Source organism: Podarcis vaucheri (genome assembly GCF_965113315.1).
Source record: "Podarcis vaucheri genome assembly, chromosome: 17".
Classification (NCBI taxonomy): Eukaryota; Metazoa; Chordata; class Lepidosauria; order Squamata; family Lacertidae; genus Podarcis; species Podarcis vaucheri.
In genome coordinates this window covers 1,336,756-1,363,294 of record NC_138755.1, presented here as the reverse complement: position 1 = coordinate 1,363,294, position 26,539 = coordinate 1,336,756, and the positions used below count along the sequence as shown (strand labels likewise).

Genomic DNA, 26,539 nt, shown 5'->3' with positions numbered 1-26,539 from the left:
TCTTGATCTCCCACCCCCACCTTAAAAAATAGATATAAAAAATGGACGGATAAAAAGATAAATATAGCTTTAAACCATCTACTATTCTCTCAGTATGACTTTTTTGATAATAGATAAAACTGTGATATATACTCTGTGAAAAAATAGAAGGTGCCAGGAGTTCTGATTAGGAATCATATGATATTTCTGAAACAGTATCTTTTCTGCTTCATTAACAAATAGTTCTGAGGAATCCCCACAAAAACCTCAAAGCAGAAGGGACGGAGTTTTCACGATCTGAGGACCCAAGTTAAAAACTCACCTTATGAAAAGACACAGCCCTTTTGTAAAGAGTCACAAATTCCCTTTTGATGTAACTGGAAGGAAGTGGGAAGCTGCAGAAAGAGGCTTAACTTCCTTTTCACTGTTTCCATAGAAAGCCTCCCCCTCCCCTGCCCCCTTGTTTGGGTTGCAGGAAATGACCAGGATACCCTCTAACGTGGGAATTTGTCACTGCAGCTTCCAGGGTGACTTGAGAGCTGGAAGTAAGTGAGGAGGTATGTGAGGACTTTCTCTTTAGTGACCAGTCAGCAAGTTAAACTTCCCCAGAAGATGGTCAACATCTGATATTTCTCCACTGAAGAAAGAAATGAAGCCATTAAGACCGACTCCCAAGTTGAAAGGATTAAGACTTCTCGCTCGGTCATTTCTGTGGTGACCTTCGTCGTCAGCAAATAAATTAAGGAAACCATTCTGTAAAGTCGGTGGGACTTCCATTCTCTGGTCTCCACATTGACAAACTGGTGACCTTTGACCTTTAGGTGCATCAGTACTAAGGTGCATGTAGAAAAAAACAAAAACAGGGCTTCCTCAGCTGCAGTTGTGATGTCAAATGGAATGTCTAACATATCCAAAAGAAACACCAGAAACATCTCCCACCTCACTGAGCCAAAGGACTCATGGACAACATTGTTTAGATAGAACTATCGTGGCTGACACTGCTACCTTTTCTGGCAAAACTGAACATGACTAGCAGTGCCTCCTCCTCCGGTGCTGACCAGCAAACACATCCAATGCATTTTCCTTTGCCATGCCAAGCCAATTAAAGAACACTCTGTGCCAAAACCATCTTTCGTGAAGTCTGAAGAAACATGACCAACTGTGCTTCCTCTTCTCCTTTCAGCCACAACAGATGTGGTTAACCTTGACATCCAGCCAGCCACAAACATGGCTGAAACTCTTTTGGCCCAAAAAGAGCTTGCACACCAACACCCTGATCATCCATAGTTGAAATCAACACACAATCAACACAAATATGGTTGGTGCTGCTTCTGCCCCCCTGCAGACAACCAAAACAAACATTGCTGGCAGGGTCTATACCTTTCTACCTTTGAACCAAGGCTCTCCTGAACAAGGAGAGAGGGAGCTGATGAGATGAGACAGTTGATATACCTTGTAGGATGTCAGGAGATAGGTCGCCTTCTTGAACTTGGACCATCACCTCAACTCATCTCCATTATGAGACTGAATAGCAAGAAAGAGAATACGAAGGACAGCCCAAGCTGCTATACTAAAGGTAGATATGGGCAACCCCTTAACTGGGGCGGCGGGCGGCAAATAACTGAGGTTATAACCTCTTTGCCCCCAGAGAGGTATTTGAGGGTCACATGAAGCTTTTCAGAAGCAGGTAGGTGCAGCACAACAACTTCTTGGTGTTAGGGAGACACCGTTTAGTTTCAGAGGAACATCCTGGCCTATTTGAGGCAATTGGATGAGATCTGTTTGCTACACCATTTCCATCCTTCAAGCAGCTCATTAGTCCTTGGCTCACCAAAGGGATCCTCCGGCCAGTGAAGAGACACACAGTTGTCCATCCAGAGAAGTAATCCCAACTGCTTGGAAAGAAACTCAAACCAGCTCTTTGGCAGGAGTACAGGACACAGCGATGCTGAGCAGAAAAGCTATGGCTTCTGGGGTCCGGGAGAGAGGACTACAGGGGTGGAGAGTCCATCCACGCTGAGAGAGGGGATGTGAACTTGGGAGCTGGAATTGCTGGGAAACTAAAGAGAGAAGGGGAGGGAATTAAGATCTGCATACATTTATAACAAAAGTCAAAGACAGTTTTTCCTGGGCTTGGGGGGGGGGGGAATTTTGACCACAAAAGCAGAGAAGTGCAACTCTCCTCTGCTCCAAATCTCTCCCCTCCCCCACCAACCCCCCCCACACACACACACATAGAGGGCTGCAGATGCCTGGAAATGGGGTAAAAATTCAATTCAGTTCACTTTTACAGGTGAATTTACCTAATTTGCACACAAAATGAAACACAACCATCCCTTGAAATTTACACCTCTCCAAATTTTGCAAGGCCATTCTGTAGCCTTGTAATGTGTGCAACAACAGATACACTAGGGTAAAGTGTTATGAAAATGCGTATAATAGTGAAGATAACATACAAAAATGCTTTGTATTAGGGAACACTACTTTGCAAAAATGTGTGCATTTAGCAAAATTTCCTACAAACAGCTGTATATTAGAAGAAATTCACACTGAAATGTTGATGAATTTTAATAAATTTTAATACAAAATCACAGACTGATGTGGAAATGTGGAAAAATGAGCAACCAAAATTGACAGTTTCACCCATCAATCCCTATTGAAGCTCCACCAGAAGAAAGTGGCTGCATGTGTATGCAGAGCTTACCTGGAGCAAAGAACTGGCGAGATGAGATATCCTCCCCGCCCCACCCCACCGGAAGCTTTCATTCTATGCACCACAGCAGAGACACATCAGGTTTCATGCACTGTCCCTCAGATGCCACATCCCTCTCCCCCATGTCCCTCAATTCTTGCCCAATGCTAGGGCATATTTCACATGCATCCCCCAAATTAAACATTCGGTTATTTTTGTTTGTGAAGCCATGTACCGTAGATACCATGTTAGCCACAATTCACATCTATCCTGTAAGTTCTTGAGAAACACTGCATTTTGATGCACTGCCCCCCAAAGGAACTTCAGATTTGAAAATGTCTACAGTGTGGACAGTGGGCGACTTTGCAATGTATCCAACCATCCTGACACGTGCAACGGGGTGCAAATGTGTTTTGAAACAAAGCAGAAAACCTGTCCTTGCTGCATTTTAAGTTGGCAATGTGTGCATAGCCTCAGACTTCCACTCCTTTTCAGAACCCGCCCAACCCTTCAGCAATTAAGCTGTATAAAAGCCTCAAAGAAAGGTCATCTCCACACATTGTGGGGCCCTTACAAACTTTTGCCTTTTTGTTTTCTCCCTTAAATTCTAAATGTGCACCACGGCACCCGCATGAGTGACTGCAGCGGCATTTCACCCCAACCCAAATAAATGAACAAGTACCGCAGGCTATTTTTTAATGAAAGATGAAGGACAGGACCAAGGACCATTACTTCTGCCCAGACCAATCACAAAAGCTTCTACCTCCTGAATGAGGCACAATATTTATGGGGGTGGGGATGAATCAAAGCAGAGCACAGCCAGTTGTAAATCCCCGGAGGTGGTATAAAGTTTCACCCTGTTCTTATGTCAAGACCCATCAGTCAGGACTGGCTGGATGAGGAAGAGTGGTGGGAGCCGCCCACCCAAGAGCCCCCAGGGAGGGCACAGAAGACAATGACTCACACTTCCGGGTTAGCGCCTCCGGCAATGGCGGATTTACTCTGATTGGGAGGAATCTGCTTCGTGGAAAATAGGGTCTGGACAGCCACGGCGAGGCGGAGACCCACCAAAAACCACAGGCGGGAGAAGCCTGTGGACGTGGGATTCGGCTGGCACCTTTTGCGCCTCCCCTACTCGCAGGGAAACCCGGTTTCGGGGATCCGAAGCGACGTGGGGTGAGCGGTGCGGTGCTTCGAATCGACTGCTCTTTTCACGGAGTGAAGCCGCATTGTTGTTGCCGGAGAGCGCTGACTTTTTCCTGTGGACAATTGGACTTTAAACAACTATCCGTGAGTAGAACGGAAAATTGGACTTTGAAACATCTTAACTGTTGGTCAGAAGTTAAAAAGGATCTAGAAATATGGTCAAATTTGAAGCTTTCCTTGTTAGGCCGAATTGCAGTTATTAAGATGAATGTATTGCCTAGAATGTTATTTTTGTTTCAAGCATTGCAAATTCTTGACAAGATGGACTGTTTCAAGAGGTGGCAGAAGGACATTTCGAAATTTGTCTGGCAGGGCAAAAAACCCAGGATAAAATTTAAGATCTTAATGGATGCAAAGGAAAGAGGGGGATTTGCCCTGCCGGACTTAAAACTGTACTATGAATCAGCAGCCTTTTGCTGGATGAAAGAGTGGTTGCTCCTCGAGAACACAGATATCTTGGACTTGGAAGGTTTTAATAATGTATTTGGATGGCATGCATATCTATGGTATGATAAGGTTAAAGCCCCCTTCATGGATCACTGCCTTGCCGTGGCGAAGGGGCTTGAAGAACTCAGAGAAGCTATGAACTACGCCGAGCAGGGCACCCAAGATGAACAGGTCATAGTGGAGAGTTTTGACCAAACGTGATCCACCTGGAGTAGGAATCGGCAAGCCACTCCAGTATCCCTGCCAAGAAAACTCCATGGACAAAGACAACAGGCATATAAAAGTTATGACACTGGAAGATGAGCCCCTCAGGTCGGAAGGTGTCCAACATGCTACTGGGGAAGAGCGGAGGACAAGTACAAGTAGATCCAGAGCTGATGAAGCGGCTGGGCCAAAGCCGAAAGGACGCTCAGTTGTGGATATGCATGGAAGCGAAAGGAAAGTCCAATGCTGTAAAGAAAAATATTGCATAGGAACCTGGAATGTAAGAACCATGAACCTGGGTAAGTTGGATGTGGTCAAAAATGAGATGGCAAGAATAAATATTGACATCCTGGGCATCAGTGAGCTAAAATGGACGGGAATGGGCGAATTCAGTTCGGATGACTACCATATCTACTACTGTGGGCAAGAAACCCGTAAGAGAAATGGAGTGGCCCTCATAGTCAACAAAAGAGTGGCGAAAGCTGTACTGGGATGCAGTCTCAAAAATGATAGAATGATCTCGATACGAATCCAAGGCAGACCTTTTAACATCACAGTAATCCAAGTTTATGCACCAACTACTGGTGCTGAAGAAACTGAAATTGACCAGTTCTATGAAGACTTACAAAACCTTATCGAAGTGACACCAAAGAAGGATGTTCTGCTCATTATAGGGGATTGGAATGCTAAAGTAGGGAATCAAGAGATAAAAGGAACAACTGGCAAGTTTGGCCTTGGAGATCAAAACGAAGCAGGGCAAAGGCTAATAGAGTTCTGTCAAGAGAACAAGCTGGTCATCACAAACACGCTTTTCCAACAACACAAGAGACGACTCTACACATGGACATCCCCAGATGGGCAACATCGAAATCAGATTGATTATATTCTCTGCAGCCAAAGATGGAGAAGCTCTATACAGTCAGCAAAAACAAGACCTGGAGCTGACTGTGGCTCAGATCATCAGCTCCTTATAGCAAAATTCAAGCTTAAACTGAAGAAAGTAGGAAAAACCACTGGACAGGTAAGATACAATCTAAACCAAATCCCTTATGAATACACAGTGGAAATGAGGAACAGGTTTAAGGATTTAAACTTGTCCGGAGTTTTGGGCTGGGTTGCCATCAGTATGCCGATGACACCCAACTCTATCTGTTGATGGACGGCCATCCTGACTCGGCCCCAGATACACTGACCAGATGTCTGGAAGCTGTGGCTGGATGGTTACGTGGGAGCCGGTTGAAGTTAAACCCTTCGAAGACAGAGGTCCTCTGGCTGGGACGGAGCGATATGGGATTGAGGGGGCAACTCCCGTCTCTTGCGGGGGTGCAATTAGTGCCAGCATCATCCGTGAAGAGTTTGGGTGTAATCTTCGATACCTCCCTCTCTATGGAGGCGCAGATTACAGCTATAACAAAGGCGGCATTTTTTCATCTCCGCCAGGCTAAGCAGTTGGCTCCTTATCTCTCTCGCCCTGACCTAGCCACTGTGATCCATGCGACGGTCACCTCCAGACTGGATTATTGTAACTCGCTCTACGTGGGGCTGCCCTTGAGACTGACCCAGAAACTCCAGCGGGTGCAGAATGCCGCAGCGAGACTCCTTACGGGGTCTTCGCTGCGAGATCATATCCATCCGGTGCTGTACCAGCTGCACTGGCTCCCGGTGGAGTACAGGATCAGGTTTAAGGTGCTGGTTTTAACCTTTAAAGCCCTATACGGCCTAGGACCCTCGTACCTACGGGACCGCCTCTCCTGGTATGTCCCACAGAGAAATTTACGGTCTGCAAATAAAAACACCCTAAAGATCCCAGGCCTCAGAGAGGTTAGGCTGGCCTCAACTAGAGCCAGGGCCTTCTCGGCCGCGGCTCCAATCTGGTGGAACGCTCTGTCACAAGAGACTAGAGCCCTGCAGGACCTGGCATCCTTCCGCAGGGCCTGCAAGACAGAGCTGTTCCACCAGGCCTTTTGTCAGGGCGCAGCCTGACCCCCTCCTCTGGCAATCTGCACAAAAATTTGCTTGATGGTTGCCATTAATTTGATTTTAATTTGATTTAATTAATGTTATAATGAATGTTTTAGAATGTTGAACTATTTTTATTGTTGTTAGCCGCCCTGAGCCCGGCTTCGGCTGGGGAGGGCGGGATATAAATAAAATTTATTATTATTATTATTATTATTATTATTTAGATTTGCTGGACAGAGTGCCTGAAGAACTATGGATGGAGGCTCGCAACATTATACAGGAGGCAGCAACTAAAACCATCCCAATGAAAAAGAAATGCAAGAAAGCAAAGTGGCTGTCCAACGAGGCCTTACAAATAGCGGGGGAGAGAAGGCAAGCAAAATGCGAGGGAGATAGTGAAAGATACAGGAAATTGAATGCAGATTTCCAAAGAACAGCAAGGAGAGACAAGAAGGCCTTCTTAAACGAGCAATGCAAAGAAATAGAGGAAAGCAACAGAATGGGAAGAACCAGAGATCTGTTCAAGAAAATCGGAAATATGAAAGGAACATTTCGTACAAAGATTACCATAATAAAGGACAAAAGTGGTAAAGATCTAACTGAAGCAGAAGACATCAAGAAGAGGTGGCAAGAATACACAGAGGAATTATACCAGAAAGATATGGATGTCTCGTACACCCCAGGTAGTGTGGTTGCTGACCTTGAGCCAGACATCCTGGAGAGTGAAGTCAAATGGGCCTTAGAAAGCACTGCAAATAACAAGGCCAGTGGAAGTGATGGTATTCCAGCTGAACTGTTTAAAATTTTAAAAGATGATGCTGTTAAGGTGCTACACTCAATATGCCAGCAAGTTTGGAAAACTCAGCAGTGGCCAGAGGATTGGAGAAGATCAGTCTACATTCCAATCCCAAAGAAAGGCAGTGCCAAAGAATGCTCCAACTACCGCACAATTTCACTCATTTCACATGCTAGCAAGGTTATGCTTAAAATTCTACAAGGAAGGCTCAAGCAGTATGTGGACCGAGAACTCCCAGAAGTGCAAGCTGGATTTAGAAGAGGCAGAGGAACCAGAGACCAAATTGCAAACATGCGCTGGATTATGGAGAAAGCTAGAGAGTTCCAGAAAGACATCTACTTCTGCTTCATTGACTATGCAAAAGCCTTTGACTGTGTTGACCACAGCAAACTATGGCAAGTTCTTAAAGAAATGGGAGTGCCTGATCACCTCATCTGTCTCCTGCGAAATCTCTATGTGGGACAAGAAGCTACAGTTAGAACTGGATATGGAACAACTGATTGGTTCCAAATTGGGAAAGGAGTACGGCAAGGCTGTATATTGTCTCCCTGCTTATTTAACTTATATGCAGAATTCATCATGCGAAAGGCTGGGCTGGATGAATCCCAAGCCGGAATTAAGATTGCCGGAAGAAATATCAACAACCTCAGATATGCAGATGACACAACCTTGATGGCAGAAAGTGAAGAGGAATTAAAGAACCTTTTAATGAGGGTGAAAGAGGAGAGCGCAAAATATGGTCTGAAGCTCAACATCAAAAAAACGAAGATCATGGCCACTGGGCCCATCACCTCCTGGCAAATAGATGGGGAAGAAATGGAGGCAGTGAGAGATTTTACTTTCTTGGGCTCCATGATCAGTGCAGATGGTGACAGCAGTCACGAAATTAAAAGACGCCTGCTCCTTGGGAGAAAGGCGATGGCAAGCCTAGACAACATCTTAAAAAGCAGAGACATCACCTTGCCAACAAAGGTCCGTATAGTAAAAGCCATGGTTTTCCCAGTAGTGATGTATGGAAGTGAGAGCTGGACCATAAAGAAGGCTGATCGCCGAAGAATTGATGTTTTTGAATTATGGTGCTGGAGGAGACTCTTGAGAGTCCCATGGACTGCAAGAAGATCAAACCTCTCCATTCTGAAGGAAATCAGCCCTGAGTGCTCACTGGAAGGACAGATCGTGAAGCTGAGGCTCCAATACTTTGGCCACCTCATGAGAAGAGAGGACTCCCTGGAAAAGACCCTGATGTTGGGAAAGATGGAGGGCACAAGGAGAAGGGGACGACAGAGAATGAGATGGTTGGATGGTGTCTTGAAGCCACTAGCATGAGTTTGATCAAACTGCGGGAGGCAGTGGAGGACAGAAGTGCCTGGCGTGCTCTGGTCCATGGGGTCACGAAGAGTCGGACACGACTAAACGACTAAACAACAACAAGGTTAAAGCGCACAAAGCTTTTAAAAATCATATCGTTAGGAAAGCATTATACAATGTCTGGATCAGATATAAAGATTTGTTGGAAAATAAAACCCCAAGGTGGTTGTCACCAATGGAGGCTAAAGCTGTGAAAAAACTCAATATGGAGGCTAAATGGCCAAGATATTGGGAAATTTTGGAACAAGAGGGTGATAAATTGAAATTACAGAGTTATGAGAAATTGAAGGCTAAAGTACGAGACTGGCTCCACTATTATCAAATAATGGAGGTTTATAAACAAGACAGGAAAATTGGCTTCCAGGTGGAGAAATCAAAATTAGAAACAGAACTGTTAGAACCCAATGCTAAGAATTTGTCAAGAATGTATAACTTGTTGCTGAAATGGAATACACAAGATGAAACAGTTAAATCAGCTATGATTAAGTGGGCACAGGACATTGGTCATAACATCATGTTTGCTGACTGGGAACAGTTGTGGACCACCGGTTTGAAATTTACGGCATGTAATGCCTTAAAGGAAAATATTATGAAAATGATCTATAGGTGGTACATGACCCCAGTCAAGCTAGCAAAAATCTACCATTTGCCTGACAATAAGTGATGGAAATGTAAAGAAATTGAAGGTACTTTCTATCACCTTTGGTGGACGTGCCCGAAGATTAAGGTTTTCTGGGAAATGATATATAATGAAATGAAAAGGGTACTTAAATGTACTTTCCCTAAGAAACCAGAGGCCTTTCTCTTGGGCATTGTCAGCCAATTGGTGTCAAAGAAAGACAGAACTTTTTTTATGTACGCTACCACAGCAGCAAGAGTACTCATCGCAAAGCATTGGAAGACTCAAGATCTACCCACTCTGGAAGAATGGCAGATGAAGGTGATAGACTATATGGGACTGGCTGAAATGACCGGCAGAATCCATGACCAGGGGAAAGAGATGGCGGATGAAGATTGGATGAAATTCAAAATTTATCTTAAGAAATATTGTAAAATTAATGAATGCTAAAATGTTGAGGTTTTAGAAAAAAAGGGGATTACAGCCGTAAAAGATTAAGGAAAAGAAAAGAATAAGGGGAAAATTTGATAAAACCAAGGGCTAGGATTTGCTGAAACAAATTTGGAAATTGGGATGTAGAAAGGGGAGGTATGGGGAAGTCGGTGAAGTAAGGTTTAAGAAAAAAGGATATGAAATTATACATGTTTGTTTGTGTGCTTGTTTGTTTGTATTGTGTATTGTTTGTGTTTATAAAAACTCTGAAAAACCAATAAACATTTTATATATATATATAAAAAAATCTTAATTTGGCACGGAAGCGGGAAGGTTCTAAACAGGAAGTCCGCCTTCCGCTTTTGTAAATAGATTGAAGCAAAGACATTGCAAGCTAAAGTCTGGAAAATCTTTTGTAAAGGACTAAATCTCCATCAGCTAAAACTACTAAACCCCCCTAGGAAGCAGGAGAAGAGGGGGGAAATCTTAAATTGTTTAAGCCTGCAGGAGAGAGAGTAAAGAAAGATATATTTTCACCGTCTTGAACCTGGGAACGGGGTGCCAGGAAGATAGACGTTTTGGGAAAGTTCACTGACTGAGAATAAAACGTTCTTTGACAGATAGTTAAAAAAGAGAAACATATTGATTCCGATGTTTCCTTTTGCACTTAAAAGGAACAAAATATTTGAAAAACGAAAGTAACTTTGTTGCTGGATCTGCTTTCAAAAGGACAGATACAAATAGAAAATGTTTTCCTCTAGAGGGAGCTTTTGAAACTGTTGTTGGAGTCGATCTGGGGAATTCTCCAGCTGCAGAGATTAAAGATTGTGAGAACCAGACATTGACCTTGAACAAGAATGTGCACAGGAGAAGCCTTAGTGATTGCTTTTTGCAAAACAAGCGCTTTACTGGAACAGCTACATGAGAAGATGGATTTGATGACTGTTGCAGTTAATAATTTTGGACAAACAGTGAATACCTATATAGAAACCACTCAAGAACCGAACCAGGAATCTGCTTTGACAGGGCAAGTTGTGCAGAAGACAAAGGAGGATGTTGTTGTTGAACCTCAAGTAATACAAGTGGAAAGAGTCGCGGCCTTGCAGGAACATAAGCAGGAACATAAGCTGTTGTCTTTGATGACTGAATCTGGAGAAAGTCAGATTTGGAGAGATGGAGTCTCGTTTGGTTTGGAGATGGGAAGTTGGATAGACCCCCCTATGCAGGGATGTTCCGGCTTCTGGGATCTGGTTTTGGGCCAGGGGGAGTCTGGAGTTGTGGGGGCCTTTAAATCTGGAGGGACTTTGAAACATGCCTTCAAATACCTTTTGGATTTTAGTGCCGACTATGGAGAATGGGCTGACCTGTCGAGAAGGGATAAAGACATTGTTAGGTTGGAGTTTCCCCAAGATCTACTCCTCAGCGATAAAGGAAGGAAATTGAGAACAAGACCAGCAGAAGACAAAGTAAAGTGCAGGTATAAATATGAAGAAGACCTGCAGAAGGGACAAGGAAAAGAGTTAAGAGCCTCGGATAGAAGATCACCAGGATAATGGACTAGATGGAATGGATAGAAAGGACTGACAGAACCCGAGACCAGGAAGAAGAGACAGTGGAAGAAGATTGGAAGAAAGTTTAAAAATTCATTTAGAGAATTATTGTAAAATTAATGAGTATTAGAAAAAATGTTGGAATGAAAATATTTGGCTTTAGTAGAAATGCTATAAGGAGTTATGTATAAATAAGTTTTATGTTTTAGGGCTTTTTATGGTAAGATAAGGTTAAAATAAATCAAGACAATTTAATGACAGAATATAGTGAAAGATGGAAAGGATTTGCTGAGATAATTAATAACTAGAATACAAAAAGGGAGGTGCGAGGAGGTCGATGAAACAAGTTAACAAAAGATAAAGATTTGGGAATATTGAATTTGTTTTTAATTTTTTGTTTGCTTTTGTTTTTGGTTTTGATGTATTGTGTGTTTTGTTCACTTTTTTCTTTTTATTGACTTGTACCGTTTAACTCCTTTTTTGTTTTTGTTTTTTTCCCTTTTCTTTTTTTCTCTGTAATTTTAAATTCTCAATAAATATTTTTTTTAAAAAACAAAAAACAGAAGACGATGACTTAGATCCCGGACACTGAAGGGCAGCCTGTGGAAGGGACAAGCTGGGAGGTGCCAGAAGCAAGGGGGCTGAGCGATGAAAGGGGGTCAGTCACAGTGGGAGCACAGACTCAGACGGAGGGGAGTCAGAGGCTGCCCTTGCCACACAGCCATGGGACAATCCCAGTCCTGCTGCCTCTCCTCCCCCTCCGATGCCCGGCTCGAGGCCCTGAGCTCTCCCCCTTGACGAGGCTTCGTCTGCTTAGAAGGGAACCAGAGTACAAGGCTAGAGAGGGAAGGGTGGGGTCAGTTTCAGCAATGTCTCAGCTCTGGAGTCAGGCGAACCAAAGGACTCTGCTATGGCGTTATTTTCTGCTAATACAGAGCTAAATGCAATTCATGTCTTCCATGTGTGTGCCTGCCCTGTGCTTGATCTGACTCACTGACAGCTCCTTGACACTAAGGGAACCTTGGGAAGAGGGAAGGAAAGAGGGACCTTCTCCCCCCCCCCCCGAGTAGCAGCAATGGCGGCAGCAGAGCAGGGGGGATGTGGCACACTTTACAGGGAAACTGGTGGCCAGTTGAAGTTCCCCAACAGCAGCAGCAGCAGGTGCTCTAGTTAAGGGAGGTGGAGTGGGTCAAATCTGCATGGCAAAGCTATCCCTCCAGAAAACCAATGATCTTCTGCAATGCTTGGGAACCACATATTGCACATTAGCACTCAGGTGAGCCATTTGGTCTTCAGACACCACTTGCACATTTCAAATTTTGTCCCAACTATGAGGATTACAAACTAGGAAGGAAGGAAGAAAGGAGCATATACACACAGGTGGTCAAATGCATGCTGGATACCAGAATTTACACTTGCACAGGAGGATTCCAGAAGTGCAAGAAAACACACAGCTTGTTATATTCCCTTTGTAACCAAGCACCAGACTCCCCAAACCAACCTGATTGTCTCTCTGGCTCTACCCATAACCCTCCACCCTCACCCCCCACCTAGGATCTTACATCCTACCTGGAAGGAGAGCTTGGCTGGGCTGCGGGGTGCGATGGGGCTGAGGGTGCTCCAGAAATGGATGGTGGGTGGCAAGGAACTCGGAGTGAGCAGCACTGGGGTCTGCAAAGAAAATCAGGACGTCACAACCAGAACACAAAATGGTTGGTGGCAGAGAGAAAACAGCACTCCTTTAAGAATCCTAGTCCAGCTCCATTGGCCTGTTTTCTGTGTCTGGCTCTGAGAAGGCCGAGGGCAGGACTAATGGATTAGATTTTGGCACAGCGAAAGGTAAGAGGCAGGAGTGTCTGAAGGAGCTGTCTCCACCCCCATTGTTCTGCAGCGCCGAGGGCCTTCTGGCGGTTCCCTCGTTGCAAGAAGTGAGGTTACAGGGAACTAGGCAGAGGGCCTTCTCGGTGGTGGCGCCTGCCCTGTGGAACGCCCTCCCATCAGATGTCAAGGAAATAAGCAGCTATCCTATTTTTAAAAGAAATCTGAAGGGAAGTTTTTAATATTTAATGCTGTATTGTTTTTAGCACTTGATTGGGAGCCGCCCAGAGTGGCTGGGGAAACTCAGCCAGATGGGCGGGGTATAAATAAATTATTCTTATTCTTATTATTGCCATTTAAAGACAAGAGAGCACATTCTGCCTTCTCCTGCAGCACAGGGTTCTAGGTAGTAGCTGAGGACAACGAGGCTAGTTGGCTATAGGAAGTGGGTGCAATTTTATGAGGCCATTCTTCTTCATATGTGTTGCTCTTTGGAACAATTTGTACTTAACATTACCAGTGGCAAAGGGCTCCTGACCTGCCCCTTTGGCTGCCACTCAGAATAGACAATTTTGGCAGAGTTGGCTTGTTGTGTGAAGCGAAAAGGCAACCTCCTTTGCACCTGATGATCCAACTGGCGCAGTTCACAACTTGAGGTTGGGACAGTGGGTGGTGGGTGAGAACACCCTTCCCCAATGCCATAAAACAAACTGCCAGCAAATCCCTTTGCTGCACAAAACAGTCTCTCTGGGTTGGTAACCAAAGTGCCACTTGATGGGCCAGATTTGGGCTCTGGAGCCCTACTTGCCAATTCCTGCCTTACTGAGCCAAGTGCATATCTGTTGGTTGGTTGGTTGGTTGGTTGGTTGGTTGTACAAAGGAGAAGTCACATTTGCCATCCAGGTGGAATGTTAAGCATCCCATTCAAATCAGGCACATCCTCCCTGACAAAAACAATTTTGGAAAATATACCCTAGTTCTACCCCCCCCCCCCCCGTTTTCTGGGAAACAAATGAAGTCCGCTCCCAACGGGGCCAACTGAGAAACATGGTCTCACCAGTGCATGAGAAGAAATGACCGTGGTTGGGGTCAGCGTACTCCCTGCCCCTCCAGGTGCCAAGAGACTGTTCACAGTGGCATTCACTTTCTCCTGGGTTGGCAGTGAAGGAAGCTCCAGGACTTTGGGCTTCTTGCCCTTTTGGGGCTGTCCCTCAAGAGACACGGCTGCTGGTCTGGGGGACTGAGCTTCCTCTTTCAGCAGACCACCCCCCTCCTCTGGCAGCTCAGCCTCCAAGGACACCTTCTCCAAAGAGGCCTTCTCTGAAGGCAAGGTCTCCTCCTTGACTCCAGCCTCCATCAAGACCAGCAGAGCAGCTGCTTCCCCATCAAGCTCAAGGTTCTCTTCCACCTTCACCAGAACCTTCTCATCAAGGGGGGGAGGATCCAATGGGCTGGGCTCCACTATGACCTGGATGACAGGAAAAATAAATAGAAGGAAGGGAAGAATCAGCCAGGTAGTCTCTCATGCAAAGAGAGGGTTGGGGTCCCCCCCTATCAAGCAATATGTACATTTTATGAAATAAATTATGAATTTGCTACTGCCCTCCCCAGCTTCACTTAACCCCCAACCTTGCTTTCAGGAATCCTTCCTCAATCCTGCTCTGCTTTTCAGCTTTGCTCACCTGGGACCCATTCATTTACTCTGCTCTCCTTGTTGGCGTTCAACCAAATTCTTGCCCTAGCAAAAGGATTAGCGGGATTCCCCGCCCTCCAGCCTCAACCTGTGCCATCCCCAAATCTGCTCCAGAGGGATTGGGAGAAACCCCAGAACATATTTAGGGAGAGCAGAGGGGAGAGCATTCTGCTACACAAGGAGAAACACTGGCCCTGATGGAATGTCCATCTTAAGTCTATGTTGACCACAACCCCTGGGCTTCAGGCCTCACAAGTGCTGTCTTGGGGAGGCCAGATCTAAAGGCCTGACCAATCTCACATTCTCTTTCCTTCACAAAGGCCTGTTGGATACTAACAAGAAGGGCAGGAAAATGAAGGACATCCCCAACAATACACCCAACATTCAGAAACAGATGGTCTCAGAAAAAGGAATCCTACCAGACATATATGGCTGTTACCAACTTTTTCCCCTAATACTTCCTTTACTGTGCCTCATGCTCTGCCGGTATCCCTGCGGATGCCTGTTTGAGACCTCTTCTATTCCATCCATTTGCTGTTTCCTGAATGCACTGTGGCCCCCAGTCCATGCTGCTGAGTCACACCTGCTCCCCTGATCCCTGGTTTCTGCTTTATGTTCTCCTGCTCTTGCGGACACAAACCTCCCCAGCTCCCACTCCCGTCCCAGCAAGACCTCAAGTCAGGGGCGGAGGAAGGGGGGGCAGTCCACCAAACAGTCCGCCCACTGCCTCCCCCTCAGCTGTAGGGCGGCTGAGTGGGAGGAGGCAGGCAGACTCCTTGGAGGCAGCTGGTCCCACCCCTGGGCACAGGGCACACACGCCACCCCAGGCGCCTAATCGGCTTGCTCTGCTGCTGCCTTAAGTACAGCGTTTCACAAAAGAAATACTTCCACTTGCTGACAGGTTTTTTTGTTTTTTGCAATGCATTCCACTCACTGTACTTCAATGCACTGTGAAAGGAAAGCCACAGAAATTGTGGGTGGTATGTTAATGAAGAGTAAATTATAACACACTGCTTAATGGGGCCTTCACTTTTCTGTGAACCGTCCTGAGACCTCTGGGTATAGGGGGGTATATAAATTCAATAAATAATAATAATAATTAACTGCATCTCAGTTCATCTTCATATCAGAAACTTCATGCACCTTCAAACTAAGCTCCGACCAGCATGATATATAAAAAGACACAAAGTCAAGGTGTTCCCATCCCAAGTGTGCACAGCACAAAATCTACTGCCAAGTGTGTGGGGTTCTGGAACCACAGCCTTTACAAAAAACCAAAAAAACAACAAAAACAACCCAAACGCAAATTTGTGGAGAATGGCAGGATTTATGCTTTCAGATGCAGACTGACAAGCATAAGATGAGATGGGGGAGCTTTCCCAGGCTTGATGTGAAAAGCTTCACTTGTTTTATGTCAGGCTGCTGCTAAGAGGCAAGACTAGCAAATGGTGTTGGCACCTCTAATAATGTCTACTAAGGATGAAAAAGAGACATGAGGATGGGCAGTACTTCCAGCAGGAAGGACATGGTGAATGGGTGCGTCTTCTGTGCACCTCCTCTTCTCAGGGCCAGCTATGTGAGCCACCACCGGCCTTCTTTATTGCTGCTGCTGCTGCTGCTGCTGCTGCTGCCTGTTCAACATCCCTGTCTGAGTTCGAGAGCAGTGACAGCAAGAGCTTCTACCTCCAGGCCCAAATTGGGCCCAGGGGGAGAGAGCAAGGAGATGGACAGCTGTGACCACGGGAAGGAGGAGGTGCGTCCAATCAGGGCATCTTGCTGCAGGGCCGCCAAAAGCCTTCTCCAGTCTTGTTCACTTATCGTCAGCCTGCTTCCAGTCAGTTGCTGTTTTCTGGTGGGATTCAATCACATACTGTACCGTCAAATAATTCTGCACAGTTATAATGGATTGGGAGGTCTTACACAATAAAGCTTGGCCTTTTTGCTATGAGGAAAGTGAATGGCGGAAAGGCATTGCAAAGTGTGGGATAATACTTGCTTTGACAAAGTGTCACCTAACTTTTAGCAAATAAACCCAAAAGAATGCTCATTCTTTTGCCAACTACTCTGCCTGCAAACAAATCAGGAGGAAAACTCAAAGAACAGGCCTTCTTTTGAAATATATAGAACCTCCAGCCATCTATCCCTTTGGAACCAAAGTCCTGTTCTTCCAGCAAAGTGGAATGCACTACCTGGAGTCGCTTGCGGCTCTGAAAAAGCAAAACCTTCCACCACTTTTGTGACTTACCTGCAGGGGCTCCTGAGACTCCTCTGGCTCCTCAATCCTGATGTGCAGCTGAGCCGGACTGTCCACTGTGGCCAAGGAGGGGGGCGGTGGTTCAGGGGCAGCAGCAGGGGGTGGCACTGTGGGCAAGAGCTCTGTCTCCTGGCGGGAGACCCGTCCAGCTGGCGAAGGAGCCTGCAGCGACTGAATGGTGAAAGTGGAGTAGAGCCCAGAGCGCATATACTCATTCCGGCTGCTGCGTGGGGCACCCCCAGCTCCACGCAGGGCTTTGGGGGCCCCAAAAGCCCCCTCGCCCCCTTTTGCTTCACTCTGCACCTGCTCAGGCCTTTTGGCTCCTCCCTCATCCTTTACTCCCTCCATGCTTGAAAGCTCCGGGTAAGAGACAAATTTGTAGACGAATTTCTGCCCACTGACTTTACGGATGATATTCTGGAAGGAACAGAGGGCGGCAAAATTAGCACAGCACAGGGTACAGTGATCAAACTACATCTGCCATGCATCTCACAGAGGCTCCGTCAATGATATCTTCCAGAAAGGGAGTCTGGTGTGTTCTAGACTTGCTAGGCTACAATTTCCATCAACCCTGAACTTTCCCAATGCTCATGGGAGCTGATGAGAGTTGGTGTCCAACCACATCTGGAAAACACAGCAGTGGCCACCCCTGACTTGGGGCATACCTGAATGCCAGGCTGGCACCTGAGCTGCCTCTGCTTGCTGCTGAAACCACCCAGCCAAGACCAGGCATCCTGTATGCTTTGTACATGAAAATTACGTGCCACAATAAAACTCAAATTCTGCACCAAGAAAAGATTAATACTCTGACCAGCATTAATTATGTCATTTGTAAATATTTTCTTGTATGGCATGATTTATTATTTTTGTGGAGAGAGACAAGCTCTGCCCCCTCCCTCACTGTTGTTGTTTTAAAAGTGAAGATAGATATTTGAAGAGAATTCACAGCAGGTTCTTCACCCCTGGCAACAGCATACCTTTGTAGATTTCTTCATTTTATTAAAGAGAAAAATGGATATATATTTTTTACATTGCAGAACGACTCCTGTGAGTGGAGCTGTGTAGATGATGTCCCGGCTGCTTTGCAGAAACAGAGTCACACACGCACAAACACCCACAACCCCCAGCCCTGGGTAGGTAAGAAATACAGTTATGGTCAACGGACAACCAGCAATCCGCCTGGTGAAAGCTAAGAGTCCCTAGATGTCCCTTTAAGGGAGTTATTCACAGAGATATGGTTTTGATATTGCCTGAAAGTAAAAGTCATCAGACTTGGTTACAGGTGTATGTGTGGGTATAAAGAAACAGTAGTTCTGAGACACCCACAAAGAAATCCTGTGCAAGTTCACGTAAGAGCAAAGTCCCACTGTATTCCGTGGGGCTTAATCCAAGGGCAGAGATAGAAGCAGAGAAGCGGAAGACACCTTATGGGAGATCTCTCTAGAGATCTGATATCAGGTGGTGGATTAACTGGGTGCTCTTGGCCTCCATTAATGATTCATCTATACATTTGTAAACAAAAACAAATATTACACAAATGTCATAGGTTTCCAGTGCTGTCTCTTCCAAAGGTAAAATACCCTGGTGTGGTGGTGTGCTGTCCCTGGAACTTCTTGCCACTTGGGGAAGTGGGGAGCATTTGTATGGACCATAGCCAGGATGCTTCCAGATCAGCCCTGCTGCTCTGCCTCTGTCTTCACCCTTACACAGCCAACACTCAGCCTTCCGAGATTTCACACACTCTCAAGCTTCTCCTTGCACAAATAAGGGCTAGGCATGTGCTTTAAAGAGAGAGGGAGTGATGGGGTGGGGGGCGGGGGTTGAATGTGAGATTCTCATAATGCTCAACTCTCCTTCTGATGGCCCTGCCCACCAATCCTTCTCTTTTGGTAAATATGCAAAGACTGCACACACACCTCACCCCAAATACCCTTTTTAACTTTCCAGTGCATTCTCCTTCACAGGTAACTGATCCTGAAAAGGCTGATCTGAAGGGGAAAGCAAGGCAGGGGCGGGGTTAATCTAGGAGTCCTTGGTCTTCTGCAAGGGAGATGCTGGGAAGCCAGACTGCAGACTCCCACCTTGTCATAGTAGTAGCGCAGGGCCCGACTCAGCTTGTCGTAGTTCATGTTGGTCTTGTTCTTCCGCAGCCCCCAGAGCCGTGCAACTTCCTCAGCATCAACTAACTTGAACTCTCCGTCGTTGGATGTCCATGCGATGAGATGTCCGTTGCTCTGCTGCTCCAGCAGCTGCAGGAGGAATTGCCACAGGGTGACTGAGGGATCCATGACTAGAGGGGACAAAGGGAGACAGAGTCAAGGGCGCTGTTTAGGACGTGTTCCTGTTCCCTTGGGGGTCGGGGCAGTTTATACCGTCAGGAGAATCAAGCAGTACAGCTTTTCCTGAATGACAGGTTAGGAAAGCACCTATCTAAATGCTCCCGGGTCCAGGAGGGAACAATCCCCTTCACAGAAAAGCAGCATATCAGGGGGAAGGTCAGGCTAAATGCTGCTTCACATGCCAGAATTCTGTGTGCAAGGAGGCGCCTCCCTTTCCTCCTTGGGGAGCAATGATGTCATTCCCTCATTCGGATCCTGAAGTGATCCCAGCCCCAAAAAGTCCCTTTATGTCTTGCTTGATGTTGCCTCAGCTTTACTGTGCTGAGGAGCAGGCAGCTGCGTGGGCCCGATTCTACACACGTTCCTGTCACTTGCCTGGGCCACTCAGAGTTACACTCCACCTTTGCAGATCACCTGTTGATCTACAGTCTTCCAGGGGACCATTTAATGACAATTCAACCCACTGTACAAACACAGCACAAAACACAACAGATGCAGCACGAAAGCAGGCGCAGTGACACCTTTTCCATCATTTTGTTGACTGTATCCTTTTGGGACCAGCAAATTGGGGAGGCTGCAAGAAACTCACTACACAGCAGTCAAGTTACCACTAGTGACAGTTGGAACCACCGGCTGCCAAGTTGTGCTTCTTCCTTACAGGGTTAAGTTTATGTCACAAGTTCTATGGTGGTAATTTATTATATGTCTCAGGCATATATCTGCTTGCCACTGGAAGATGTGCAGTGATCATTTGCCCATAACTGTTCCTAATAATATTCTACATACATTTGTAGAAGATGAAAAGATAACAGTTGAAAACATAATCGCTGACTGCTCTCCCTTATCCAGGCACAAAACAATTTGCAAAAATCATTTGCCACAACCAGTGCTTTTTTTCTAAAAAAATGTTTAAGGGTTTTCTCATTTTCCTACTCATATTGAAATATTGCCCCTCAATGAGGCCAAACTTAGATTCACAAAATGTTTAGGGGTATGCGTACCCCCCACGTTCCCCCAGGGGGGAAAAAAGCACTGCTGCCAACTGAGTATGCAGTAAAAACTTATCAGTTCTTGCTCCAAATTTAGCTCCGGCCCACTTCTTGAGAATAATGATTAGACCTTGTTCTGGGATAAACCTGTTATACCAAAACAATAGATTGCAACAGAGCAGACATCATTCTGGTATACAATGCACAGGAACACAGAAAGCTGCCTGCGACCAAAGCAGATCATCAGTATTGTTGACGCTGACTAAAAGCAGCTCTTCCGAGTCCATGATCCCACCTGGAGATGCCAGGGACTTAACCTTGGGTGTTTTGCAAAGCATCTGTTCTACCTCTCAGCTCCAGCCCTTGCACCTAAACACCCCAACTGCTAAAACAGCTACTTATAAATACTTCTCTTTCACACACATGCACAGACACGAAACAAGAGCATTTACAAACTAGCCTTGGAAATAAAGTGTGCCAGTAAATTCACTGCAACTTGTATGTGTCCCCTCTTGATATCAGCCCCAGGAGTTGTTCAAACTGCCCTGAAGCAAAACTTGATGCATGTGTGCCAGCAGACCTATGAAATACAATACAGGAGGTTGTCATTCTCCAAGCTTGTCATATATACATAAGTCTAAAACCAGGATTTTCTTAAATAACAATAGACAGTTCTTATACAAAGAGGCTGAGGAAATCAGATTTCTACCTGAGTAAGCAGCAAAACATCCCAGAAGAGACAGGATGGATGAATGGGGCACCAATGTACACCATGCTTTACAGTGGAACATAAACAAAAAAGGCAGGTCTCTGCACTGAGCAGCTTACAATTGGCACGAGGAAAGGAAGGAGCGCTGACAAGGAAGAATGCAATGGCGCTTACTAAGGCTGAGTTTCTGTAGGGGGTGAGAACTGAGAGCCTATGGCAAGTGCTTCACAGAAAGGTGTGTTTTAAAGGTAAATTTGAAAGAAGAAATAGGAATGACAAAGTAGTAGTAATAGTAACCAGTGCTTTTTTCTAAAAAAAAAAACCCTATATGTTTAGGGGTACTCTCATTTTGACTCAAGAAGATCACCATTTTATAGTTCAAATCAGGAAAAATAAACACAGTAAATGGACAAAAGTACAAAGATTCACGAAATGTTTAGGGGTGTGCATGCCCCTGCGTCCCCACTGAAAAAAAGCACTGATATTTGTTTGTTTGTTTGTTTGTTTGTACCCCGCCCATCTTACTGGGTTGCCCCAGCCACTCTGGGCAGCATCCAGCATATATAAAAACATTAAAGCATCAAACATTAAAAGCTCCCCTTCAAGTGTTTTTTAAAAGTTGTGTAGTTATCTCCTTGACATCTGATGGGAGAGCATTCCACAGGGTGGGCACCACTGCTGAGAAGGCCCTCTGCCTGGTTCCCTGTAACTTGGCTTCTCACAGTGAGGGAACCGTCAGAAGGCCCTCGGAGGAGGACCTCAGTGTCCCAGCTGAGGGATGGGGGTGGAGACGCTCCTTCAGGTCTACAGGGCCAACACTGTTCAGGGCTTTAAAGGTCAGCACCAACACTTTGAATTGTGCTTAGAAACGTACTGGGAGCCAGTGTAGGTCTTTCAGGACCAGTGTTATATGATCTCGGCAGCCACTCCCAGTCACCAGTCTAGCTGCCGCATTCTGAATTAGTTGTAGTTTCCACGTCATTTTCAAAGGTAGCCCTACGTAGAGCACACTGCAGTAAGCGAGAGATAACCAGAGCATGTACCACTTTGGCGAGACAAGGCAGAGGCAGGGAGGGTCTCAGCCGGCGTACCAGATGGAGCTGGTAGACAGCTGCCCTGGACACAGAATGGACCTGCACCTCCATGGACAGCAGTATATATATATATATAGTATGGCCTATATAGGCATTCCTTGGAGGGACTTCCAGGAATAAGGGCAGCAAGAGAGTAAAGGGCAGAGACATTTAACTATGGCAGTTCCCATTTCTCTATATACATCCAAAAGGAATCAGTACTGAGGTGAATGTCTTAATTCAGGCATTACCGTTGTCATATATGGGACGTGGGTGGCGCTATGGTCTAAACCACAGCGCCACCCACAAGTTTGGTGGTTCGAATCCCCGCAATTGAGTTAGTTCCCGTTGCTCTGTCCCAGCTCCTGCCAACCTAGCAGTTCGAAAGCACGCCTGTGCAAGTAGATAAATAGGTACCGGTGCAGCGGGAAGGTAAATGGTGTTTCAGTGCGCTTTTTTCCGTCACGGTGTTCCATTGCGCCAGAAGCGGTTTAGTCCTGCTGGCCACGTGACCTGGAAAGCTGTCTGTGGACAAAAGCCGGCTCTCTCAGCCTGAAGCAAGATGAGCGCTGCACCCCATAGTCAAGTCTGACTAGATTTAACTGTCCAGGGGTCCTTTACCTTTTATATGTGCATGCATGAGGAGCCGTGGGCAGAGGGGCTCTGGGAGGCTGTGCAAGTGACATTTGCAGGCTGTGCCAGAGCCCACTATAACAAGAGACAGATGGATCTGTTCCAAGTGCAAGGGAAGGACACTCTCCTTCATGGCTGGGATTGATACATGCCCAGGACATGCACTAGAGGCAGGATTCATGCACGGGAGGGAGAAGCTGGAATAACAACTTCCTTTGGCAGAATACAGAGTGCACAACCACCAGACAGTAATCAGAAAATGGAAGGGACTATTCACTTGTGTCCCCTAGACTTTAATCTCCAGCTGTTCCTGCCTCATATCCTATTGGTGGCCCTCAAAGAGTGATTAATTTCTAAAATGGAAGCAAATGGTGATGAGGTATTATTATTTTTTGGTCACATCCCACTACTAGATATGTGAGGAGCAGTTGTGGTTATTCAGTGTTAAATGAAAGGTAACTCTGCACATGCTCAGAATCACACACTCTGGACCGCAGTCTTGCTGTGGCCGTCGAAGTCCAAGCCTGAATCCTGGACCCCGCCTGGGATGGGCCTCCTCCCTCTCTTAGCTCCCCTTTGCATCCCCATCAGCTCCAGACTCAGCCCCCCCTTGCTTCAGCTGACAACCCCCGAATTGTCACAGGGAAGGGTCCTCTGTTAGCCTCTGGTTTACCTTTCCCCCTGGGAGACACCCCCCCCCCCAATCTGACTCTGGGGAAAGAAGGGCCTGCACCGGATCAGGAAGAGGAGCTGCGGGGATGGACAGGCAAAGGAGGCTGATTTGGCTCCTCTCCTGCTCCCCCCCCCCCAATCCTTGGATTTGGCCTAAAGAAAGGATTTTCTGGTGCTGGATTTAATGCAAAACCCCATCAAACCCTCCGTAATCCGGCAGTTCCTGCCGAGTGCGGAGGCGGCCGGGGGCGGAGAGATGAGGGGCAGGTGGTGATCTCGAGGGCCGGCAGAGGCTGGGAAGAGTCTCTCGGCATTCGCAGCGCAGGAGACCTGAAGAGCCAAGCGGGCAGCCCAGCCGCGGAGATCCCGGGAGCCCCAGCGCGGCGCTCCTCGCCAGAAGCGGCTGCAACTCCGTCCGAGGGAGACTCGGCTCTGGGCGCCGCGGCTGCTGCCCGGGGACGCCCACCTGCCCGCCGGCGTCAAGGGGGCGAAGGCGGTGCTGGGGTCCCCGGGCAGGCGGCCTGGCGGTCCAAAGGGCTCTGCCCCCCGGCGCCCCCAGGCAGGGAAGGAGGCCGCGGGGATCCCTCGGGGAAGCGCCGTCCGGGCGGGGTCGCCCTCCACCCCCAGCTACTCACCCGTCAGCAAGGCGGCAGCCGCCGCGCCCGACCCGGGAGGCTCCATGGGCTGCGCGCCGCGTCCCGGGCGAGGCTGCCGGCGGGCTCCAAGTTGCTTCTGCCCCGCGGGACGCGCCGGTCCCTCTCTCTTCCTGCCTCCGACCGAGCCGCGCAGGCCGGGTCCCTCGCCGGGGAGGCAGCGTTGACGGCGCCGTCACATGCAACGCACGGAGGCGGAGCTGGCGCCCGGACGCCTGGGTCCTTTCCCGGCGGCGCGGGGCGGGGCGGGGGAGGGGAGAGAGGTTCCGGCCGGACTCCCGGGCCCTCCTCTGGCGGGAGCCCGGAGGTGCCAGATCTCCCGGGGGAGGGCGCCGGGACTCCTGGGTCCTCTCCCAGTTCCGCAGGGAAGGATCTGGACCCGGGGAGGGGGAGAGCGAGAGCGAGCGCCAGGACTCCTGGGTCCTCTTCTGCCCGCCGAGCGGGATCCGGGCCAAGTGCTCCCGGGTCTCTGCGCCAGGACCGCGGAGGAGAGAGAGGCGCGGGGCGCCGGGCGGGTCCAGCCGGGTCTGAGCGGGGCCGCCCCGTGGCCTCCTCCTGCCCCCACGTTGAGAGGGGGCTGCCTGGCACAACTGCCAGCCCACCACCTGCTCGCCCCCTCGCCATCCTTGCGCGCCCCCGCGGTTGCCGCGGCAACCGAGGGAGGGGATGCGGGCGGGGGCGCGCGCGGGGTGCGGGGCGTCGAGAGGAAGCGAAGGAGGTTGCTGCCATGGGAACCTCTCTGCCTCCGCCGGGGGCTCCGCCGCCCAAGGCCGCCCAGGGCCTCGATCGCTATGGAAACCAGGCTGAGATGGCAGGGAGACCTGCGCATCCTGGCCAGGCTCTGGTGGGGCTGGCAAGCTGCTCCATCCAAGGAACAGCGCCTACCTGGCAGGATCGTTGTCAGGATAACCAAACTCCTGTGTGTCAAGTGCAATCATCTCTACACCCGAGTGGAAGCCTTTACTTCTGAAAAGACATGCACAATCGATCTGTTTCCCATGAAATATATCAAAGACAGAGAGATGAGTGGCCCACAGCAGTTGGAAAGGATATTTCTTTAACCACTGAAAAGCCAGAGTCCACACACATCAGGGTTTAGGACAGAGGTTGTCAGCATGTTGTTGGTGTAGGACAGGTTTTAATGGGTAGGACAGGATATAAAGGTAAAAGGACTCATTAGGTCCAGTCACAGACAACTCTGGGGTTGCAGCACTCATCTCGCTTTGCTGGCTGAGGGAGCCGCCGTTTTTCCAGGTCATGTGGCCAGCATAACTAAGCCGCTTCTGGCAAACCAGAGCAGTGCACAGAAACACCGTTTACCTTCCCGCCAGAACGGTACCTATTTATCTACTTGCACTTCGTGCTTTCGAACTGCTAGGTTGGGAAGAGCAGGGACCAAGCAACGGACACTCACCCCATCGTGGGGATGAACAAAGTTTCAAAATCCAATCCTAGGCAGTCAAATTTAAAGCATAGGAATTAGGCTGTAAAACCTAATTTAGAGGAAATCCAGCTATGAAGTAAGCTGGCTCCCTTTCTTACCCCCCTTAATAATCACACAACAACATGGGAAGTAAGCTTAGAAATATTATTTACTTGCTTCTTACCATGTTTTAGTTTATGGCAATGGTGGCAAGTTTTGGTATCCATCCCAACTTCAACCCCTCCCCAATGATTAGGTTCTAAATTATAGCAGTCTTATTATGCCCCATGCTGGCATTAAATGTGTATGCAAAACCTTTTATTAGCTACTCTTCAGCCATTGCTTTCAGAGTGGCTTACCAAACAAAACTATAAAAATACAGTAAGGAAGGAAGATGGCAGCTAGTTAAATGTCCAGTATAAAATAAGCACACACTAAAAGGTTGCCTGTCTGTTTGGGATAAAACATAATAATCTTTGATTTGGTTTTCTTTAAGCGTAGAGCCACAAACCTGAACCTCTAGTGGTAACTCAGGGACACAGTCCAAATAAAGATCTACCTAACATATATTTTCTCATATCAGATGCTTAGCGTTGGAATGCCATTTGGACTTTCCGTCTGCACTGTGGTTGTCAAGGGGCTTGGGGGCATCAAGTGTACTGCTAATTCAAGGGGTCAGACATTTGCAAGTCTTAGTACTCTAGATTGTCCACTGCTTTTTATTTTTTTAACTTTCACAAAAAAACAGTACCATCTACAAAGTTCAAAACAAGGCAAATAACAGTAGTGATTTTTGAATTTACTTATACTGTAGTAATGGAAAAGCTCAGAAATGTAATGGCTATAATGCTGCTGAAATCTCAAAACAAGGGATAGAATTGTTTAAAATAGCTTGTCAATTAAACTGTAAACCAGCTGGATCCATGCAGGGAGGGGGAGACATTTCCTCCACTAGTGAGGGGAAAACTCCACAGAACTTCAATCCATTTGATTTGGCTTCTAAGGAAAATGTCACTTACAAAGCAGAA

General features: G+C 47.3%; 1 protein-coding gene across 2 annotated transcripts; it reads right to left on the bottom strand.

Annotated features, from left to right (window-relative positions):
* Positions 1-1,694: 1,694 nt before the first annotated feature.
* On the bottom strand, positions 1,695-24,177 carry ELK1 (ETS transcription factor ELK1). Of its 2 annotated transcripts, none has more exons than XM_082205627.1 (6): positions 24,071-24,177; positions 19,102-19,310; positions 17,012-17,437; positions 14,131-14,541; positions 12,825-12,926; positions 1,695-2,039 (listed from the first exon to the last, which is right to left on the bottom strand). In XM_082205627.1, exons 1-6 carry the CDS (start codon positions 24,114-24,116, stop codon positions 1,941-1,943), a joined length of 1,293 nt encoding a protein of 430 aa, XP_082061753.1. In that variant the 5' UTR covers positions 24,117-24,177; the 3' UTR covers positions 1,695-1,940. The 2 variants fall into 2 exon arrangements, with proteins under 2 accessions (XP_082061753.1, XP_082061754.1); XM_082205628.1 differs by lacking the exon at positions 24,071-24,177 and adding an exon at positions 20,809-21,283.
* Between the last annotated feature and the right edge of the window lie 2,362 nt (positions 24,178-26,539).